The sequence below is a fragment of the Pogona vitticeps genome, chromosome 4 (genome assembly GCF_051106095.1).
Source record: "Pogona vitticeps strain Pit_001003342236 chromosome 4, PviZW2.1, whole genome shotgun sequence".
NCBI classification, from domain to species: domain Eukaryota; kingdom Metazoa; phylum Chordata; class Lepidosauria; order Squamata; family Agamidae; genus Pogona; species Pogona vitticeps.
In genome coordinates this window covers 169,469,357-169,477,500 of record NC_135786.1, presented here as the reverse complement: position 1 = coordinate 169,477,500, position 8,144 = coordinate 169,469,357, and the positions used below count along the sequence as shown (strand labels likewise).

General features: G+C 37.9%; 1 protein-coding gene across 4 annotated transcripts in view; it reads left to right on the top strand.

Moving 5' to 3' along the window:
• SALL3 (spalt like transcription factor 3) overlaps nucleotides 1-7,699 on the top strand; it is a 26,092-nt gene extending 18,393 nt beyond the window's left edge. For all 4 annotated transcript variants that reach the window (XM_078393519.1, XM_020781635.3, XM_078393521.1 and 1 more), the window contains exons 2-4: nucleotides 1-1,762; nucleotides 1,979-2,319; nucleotides 4,656-7,699. The exon at nucleotides 1-1,762 is cut by the window's left edge. In XM_078393519.1, coding sequence (XP_078249645.1) covers nucleotides 1-1,762; nucleotides 1,979-2,319; nucleotides 4,656-5,087 — 2,535 coding nt within the window. In that variant the 3' untranslated portion in view covers nucleotides 5,088-7,699. The remainder of the gene's footprint in view (nucleotides 1,763-1,978; nucleotides 2,320-4,655) is intronic.
• The last annotated feature ends 445 nt before the right edge of the window (nucleotides 7,700-8,144 follow it).

Genomic DNA, 8,144 nt, shown 5'->3' with positions numbered 1-8,144 from the left:
AATGTATCTGTGTTTGAACCCAAGACAAGTTCCGAGGATCCATTTTTTAAACATAAATGTAGATTTTGTGCCAAGGTCTTTGGGAGTGACAGTGCTCTACAGATACACTTGCGTTCACACACAGGAGAAAGACCTTTTAAGTGTAACATATGTGGGAATCGGTTTTCTACAAAAGGCAATTTGAAAGTTCACTTTCAGAGACATAAGGAGAAGTATCCACACATTCAGATGAATCCATATCCAGTTCCAGAATACCTCGATAATGTTCCCACATGCTCTGGGATTCCATATGGAATGTCTTTGCCACCAGAAAAACCAGTTACCACTTGGTTAGATAGCAAGCCTGTGTTACCAACCGTTCCCACTACAGTTGGGTTGCAGCTTCCCCCCACAATACCTGGGGTGAGCAGTTATGGAGATTCCCCAAGTATCACTCCCATTAGCAGATCACCCCAGAGGCCATCCCCTGCATCAAGTGAATGCACTTCCTTATCCCCCAGCCTAAACAATTCTGAGTCTGGCATTCCTTTGGCTGCTGAATCTCCACAACCAATTCATAGTGGTTCAACTATGACTAAGACTGAACCTGTCAATATTCCTGTGACAAATGCAAGGCTAGGAGATATTTCTGTAAGTGGACAGGTTGCTGCAGTATCCACATCTTCAGTCCCTAATGCTGTCACAGACAGCAGCATTTCTACAAGCATCCCAAACCCTGTTCTTCCAGCATTGTCTGACCAGTTCAAAGCTAAGTTTCCATTTGGTGGTCTCCTAGACTCTATGCAAACATCAGAAACCTCAAAACTGCAACAGCTCGTAGAGAACATCGATAAGAAGATGACAGATCCAAATCAATGTGTCATTTGTCACCGTGTGCTCAGTTGTCAGAGTGCTCTCAAGATGCATTACAGAACCCATACAGGAGAAAGACCATTTAAATGCAAAATTTGTGGACGTGCATTTACTACAAAAGGCAATCTAAAAACACATTTTGGAGTTCATCGAGCGAAGCCACCACTCAGAGTACAGCATTCGTGTCCCATTTGTCAGAAGAAATTTACAAACGCTGTTGTTCTTCAGCAGCATATTCGTATGCACATGGGTGGGCAGATTCCAAACACACCTTTACCAGAGGGCTTCCAAGATGCCATGGATTCGGAGCTTTCCTTTGATGAAAAGAACACAGAAACACTGAGCAACTACGATGATGACATTGATGACAATTCCATGGAAGAAGACCCAGAGTTAAAAGACAATGCAAGTGACTCCTCAAAACCACTTATACCTTACTCTGGGTCATGTCCACCTTCCCCTCCATCTGTAATTTCTAGCATTGCCGCTCTGGAAAATCAAATGAAAATGATTGATTCTGTCATGAACTGTCAACAGCTCACCAATCTAAAATCTATAGAAAATGGGTCAGGGGAGAGTGACCATCTTAGCAATGATTCCTCTTCAGCTGTAGGTGATCTAGAGAGCCAGAGTGCAGGCAGCCCGGCAATGTCTGAATCCTCTTCATCCATGCAAGCTTTGTCTCCTGAAAACAGTAACAGTGAAAGTTTCAGATCAAAATCCCCAATATTTAGTAACCAAGAAGAACAACAAGAAATACAATTAAAGACAGAAAAACCTGACAGTCCACCAGCACTACCACCTACTGTTGAAAATGGAGGTGCACTGGATCTGACAGCTACCAACCCAGGAAGGCCACTCATCAAAGAAGAAGCTCCTTTTAGCCTGCTGTTCCTGAACAGAGAACGTGGTAAGTTTAAAAGTACTGTTTGTAATATCTGTGGCAAGCCTTTTGCTTGTAAGAGTGCATTGGAAATTCACTACCGCAGCCATACTAAAGAGCGTCCATTTGTTTGTACAGTCTGCAATCGTGGGTGTTCCACTATGGGTAATTTAAAACAGCACTTACTGACACACAAATTAAAAGAGCTGCCTTCTCAGTTATTTGAACCCAACTTTACTCTAGGTCCCAGCCAAAGCACTCCTAGCCTGGTCACCAGCACTGCGCCTACTATGATCAAAATGGAAGTGAATGGTCACAGCAAGCCGATCTCATTGGGTGAGGTTCCATCTCTTCCAGCTGGAATCCAGGTTCCTGCTGCACCACAGACAGTGATGAGTCCAGGCATCACTCCTATGCTGGCACCCCCACCACGTCGAACGCCCAAACAACACAACTGTCAGTCATGTGGGAAGACTTTCTCCTCAGCAAGTGCACTACAGATACATGAACGCACCCATACTGGTGAAAAGCCGTTTGGTTGCACAATATGTGGTAGAGCTTTTACCACAAAAGGGAATCTCAAGGTAAGAAGTGAATCTTTGATATTTGAACAAAATTATACAGATCAGAAAATATAAATATGAAGGGTTCAAAAGTGCTAATTCTAATATTCTAAGGTTCTGTTTCTTTCTTTCAAAAATGCTAATCAAGAGACGAGGAATTGAGAGGAAATTACCATTATATTGCAGTGTCCTTATAGCATTATGCTAAGGCTTCATTTAAAAATCATAGCAAGGTTCAAACTTTTCAATGGTCTTTAAAACTGCTTGAATTGGTTTTCAGAGCTGTTTTAAATCTATTGAAAGAATGTTTGAATTTGTATTATGCCTTACTTTTGGAACGCTGGTGGATCATATAACTAAATACTGTAAAATAAATAATGAATTAAAATGCTCCCCCTTCACTTTTCTCATCCAATATTGTTACAAGGAGATTGGAAGTTTCAGCGCTTGATTTAGATTAACCAAAGTTTGCCTCTACATCTAAATCCTAATGTGAAGTTAATTTTTACTTTAGATAGTGGAAGCAAACCTGCTTCATAAACCCCTATTTGAAGTCAGGTTGTTTCCATAAACCATAGTTAAGATTAACCATAGTTTGAATGACACAACAAACTATGGTTAATCTACAACAGAACTGAAAGCTTGTGGACCTCTTCAAACCCATGCTAGAAATGATGGCAGCAAAAGAGGGAGATTTGTCAACCTAAATCTCACTGTGCCTCATTGTCATTGTCATAATGCTAAAATACGACTCAGAATCACATCTGAATATGCCTATTCTGAACTGAATATAAAGAGAAGAGCTTTGTCAGTGCATATTATCAACATATGTAAAAAAAACTACATTTGCACTTACATATAAAAACCTCTGCTTTCAAGGATGAAATTTCTCTTATCAATGGCTTATGTATACTCACATTATGATAGGATTATATAAAGTTGGTGTTCAAATAACACATTTAAAAAAAACTTCAAAAAATTATTCTAAAAAATGAACACAGGATTTATAACTTATATTACATCTGGGTTTAATAGGGTCTCATATTTTTATATCTTCTGAAGGCATGATAGTTGCATCATTAGTATCTTTTTTTTAAAAAATCTGGTTACATCAGATTATATTTCATCCCTTTTGCTTCCTGTTGGTCATGCCACGAAATGCTCAGTAGGACGTTCAAGTTGCATAGTGACATTTCAAATTTATAGGATTTAAGGACAATGTAGATTTTTAAAAAACATCAGATATTAGCATGTTTTAAAAGTAAACTTTTATCACTGTCTTTTGCCACTATATCAGTGGTTCCCAATGTTGGGTCCCCAAGTGTTCTTGGACTACAACTCCCATAAATTCCTGCCAGTTCTGGGAGTTTTAGATCAAGAACATTTGGGGACCCAAGGGTGGGAACTGCACTATATAATCAAAGTAAAACCTAACAAGACTGCAGGTAGTAAAGAACTGACATTAGAGCAAGTCTAATTAAAGTTAGTTTTGAGCAAGTCACATTGATAGTAATGAGAGTTAAGCTAGTTGTGACTAACTTGTTCTGCTGATTTATGTGGGACTTAGCTGGATAGCACAGTGGTTTAGGTACCTGGCTGTTGGGCCAGAAATTCAGCGTTCGATTCCGCACAGTGCCTGCAGGGCGAAGAGCCATCCTATATGACCATGTGACCTTTGTAGGCAAGTGGCACAGTCCTACGGCGCCTGCAAAAGAAGGGAGTGGGAAACCACTTCTGAGTACTCTTTACCTAAAAGACCCTGAAAAGGGTCACCGTAAATCAGAATTGACTCGATGGCACATGATTATTATTATTATTTAGCTCTGTTTAACATTGGATAAATTTGGAAAAACAAACATTGTTTGGCTGTGAAGATCTGGGCATAAGATGAGATATTTCTGTATGTTCAGAGAATAATAGTTGCCCCTTTCAGCAACCACCATTCCTGTGCAGAGTTGCATTGTTCCCCGTGGAACTCAAAGACTTCACAGTAAACACAAATAGAATTGAGCAGCCCATGTCTAATATATTAATACTTTTCAAAGCTGACGGGGTTTTAAAAGTTTAGTCGATAAAGGGATATTACTCTTCCAAATCTCATAGAATGTTGTAAAATTTTAAATGTAATTCTTTTGCACAGGAAAATTTTCTAATGTATTTTTAGTTTTGCTTGGTATGAGAATATGTACCTTTTTTTGGAAAGACGATGTGAATTATTTATAAGCGGTTTATCAATATGTCTGAAAGTTGTTGGTTTTTTTTAATGAGTCACTATGTAGAATCTCTCCACGGAATATGCAAAACTGTTGCACATTTGCTTATTTGCCCATCTTTCTTAATTTGTTCTTTTTCTAAAGGTTCACATGGGAACTCATATGTGGAACAATGCCCCTGCACGGCGTGGCCGACGACTGTCTGTGGAAAACCCCATGGCTTTATTAGGTGGGGATGCTCTGAAGTTTTCAGAAATGTTCCAAAAGGATTTGGCAGCTCGGGCAATGAATGTTGACCCAAATTTTTGGAACCAATATGCTGCAGCTATTACTAATGGACTCGCAATGAAGAACAATGAAATTTCTGTCATACAGAATGGAGGCATTCCCCAGCTCCCAGTAAGTTTAGGCGGAAGTGCCATTCCGTCTTTAAGTAACATTACCGTTGGAATGGACAAAGCTCGCACCGGCAGTAGCCCTCCTATCCTTGGCTTGGACAAAGCGAGTTCTGAAACTGGAGCCAACCGCCCATTCACAAGGTTTATTGAGGATAATAAAGAGATTGGCATAAATTAAAAAGCATTCAGTACGAGTAACAGTTGGACCACTACTCAACACAACATTTGTTCTTTCATGTACAGTTTTTCGGGAGTTAAACATTAGTTTTGTGACCTAATTGCATAGGTTCCCTTTAAGATTTTACCACATAGCCGAAATGCATAACTGTGTGTCTGCTGAAAAGTTGTCTTGCAAGATTTGCATGGTACTACTTTCAACAGTGAGCTGACTGTTAGTGAGAACTTCGGAATCTTTTAAATTTAAGTAAAGGGCAAATCATTGGATAACTGCATTAGGGGACTAGAGAAGACTAAATTGTTTCCTTTTTTTTTGTTCCTAAACAAAACAAAAGCCACCAATTCAGTAAAAGGAAGTTTCACAATGGCATTTTAATCCTTTTTTCCTGGTTTTGTTCCATTGAGCTAGAAACTTGAACAATGTTTTTAGAAATCTAACATTCAATAAGTAATTTAGTACCCTAAGGCTGTGTATGATTACAAGTATTCTTGTCTGTAGTATTTATAATGTAAAGATAATGCGGGTAACAGACAATATACTAGCCCCATCCTTAAATGAAGCTTTTGTACTGCAAAATACACCTGGCTATGTGATTTTTTTTTAATTTAAGAAACAGGTTTTGTTTTACTATAAATAAGTGGTTTATTTCAATGCAGGCAAATTGTGAAGTTTTATTGGGAAAGATAGCATGCTTTTCATGTGCAAGTACCTGTCAGTAACAAACCATTTTAATTTAAATATTTGTAGCTGCTATGTGGACAGAGTTGTTCTACTAAATGAAAAAAAATGTAGTGTGGACTTCAGTTCATGGTTGGAAAACAAGTTACAGACAAACCTTATCACTATAGATTATTCACAACGTTATAAGCAGTTGTGAGTAAAACATTTCATGTTATCAAAGGCTGTACAATAAAAAATGCAGTGTTTGTATAATGTGGTTGCAAATTCTTAATTTATACTATTGCACTTTTAGTATTTTGTATTTAGGGAGGTTTGTCTATAATTTGAATCTGAACAAAGATGTAAACTATTTTATAAATAGTACTTTGGCTTGAGGAAAAAGTGGGAGATATTTGTTGTGTTTGTCTTTAAGGTCAAACAGTATGAGAGATCTCTGCTCCTTTCAACAGGAAAGCCACTAAGAACTGTCAGATTCTCGGATATAATGGGGCCTGCCATTTCTTAAACCGAAATGATTCATTTAACTTTTCTATAAGCCCACCCTCCAGCAGACCTTTGATATGTTAATCTTAGGGATGTGATATCAGTGGAAGCCAAGGAGAGGCTAAAGAAAACATTGTGTAGGCTTAATTTTGCTGTAATCTGTTCTGTCTCTTTCACTCCCACCCACCAGCTAGATGCTGACTGCTTAATAGCGTTGGTATGCAAAGCAAAACAGAGAAGAATATTAAGTGTCAGTTGTAACTTGTACATAAATGCCCAATTCTCACTGCTTTGGGTCTTTCTTTTTCTTTCTCTCTTTTTTTAATATTCTGAGACTTACTGCAAAGCACAATGTATTACTCAAATACAACTTTCAGTTGTTTTAAACGTTGTTTAACGTTGTGACTAAAGGGAATGTTTCCACTCTTAAGCTAGGGTGCTGGTGAGGCTGGGGTGTAATCAAAACTTGAACAGTAAATGTTTTGTGTACTACCTCATTTTTGTGCATTACAAGCATGGTGGAGTCTGACACTATGAACTTCCGTCCAGCAAAATTGTTCAAGGGACGTTATGGGTAGCTGGGAAACAGCACAAGATGTTTTATGCCCCTGAAGAAAGAATCAGACAGCGAGGTCTTCTCAGTTGAAACTGGAAAAAATAGGACAATCTCTTTCTTGTGCAACAAAAAAAATTACTGTAAGAGGATGGACTGTTTCTGCTATCGTGTCATTGAATGAAAAAGTTCAAAAGACTGATTAGTGGTTTGTTTCTGTTTTGAAATGAACAATGACTGTTTTCTACAACAATGATACACATAATATATATGTGCACATATACGTGCATATATGAAATATATATGTAGGCATATGTGTGTGTGTATATATACATATATATAAACAGAGAGAGAGAAATAAAACATCTTTATATGATAGCATCTTCTACCATCAGCGACCACCGTTTGTGTTTGAGGTGTTTCAGAACTGGGAAACCAAGAAAACTGAGGTGGCTTAATGTTGCTGTTTTTCAGCAAATGAATGTGTGTGGGGTTTTTTTTAATTTATCTGTGTCTATTTCTGGTGTGCATTTTTTGTTTAGTATTTGGTACCATGTAGTGTTATCTCTTCTCCCTAAAGGATGTGCATAACTTAAAAAGAGATGTAAAGTGTTGTAAATAAGATGGCTGATGAAGGTACAGTAAGACTGACCCAATTTTGTATTCAGGGTTAGGCCATTCCTCTCTGCATGGTGAAGAGAGACACTATTTTTATACTGTGATACCATGTAGGGCTAGGAACCTCCCTGAACCAGCTGGGAATTGTTACCTAGATCCAATATTTTTTATTATTAAATCTTGTTGGCTCAACACATCTACTGATTGAAATGGATGTCTTAGTCTAGGTTACTATTTTTGTCACATGGAATTGAATAAAATGCAGGATGTAATATTATTTTTGAATTGTGTTCCATGATTATTCCAATAATAGAGTGAGATACAAGAGTAAGGCAATCTCTGGCAGTTTGATGTCAATGACTTTTAATTCTTGGATGTGAAAACTTGGCAGCTTGTATTTACATTATTTGAACACATCCAAGTGGATAGATATTGGCAAGTCAAGTGGATGGATATTGGAAAGTAAAAATCACATACATTTACTGTACCAGCAACAACAACAAAAGCTGTATCAAAATGACTGTGCCTTGGAACAGCCCTCTTTAGCTGACTCCCTTGGAAGTCATCATTCTATTAAATTCAATTTACACAAATAACACAGTGTATTTATTCTCAACGTGAACCAAGGATTCAGTGATGCACACAATGAACAGTGCATGTCCGAATGTAATATTTCCCCTCCTGCAGTTTTTATTTCAGTGTTGATTCTTGTAGATTCAAAG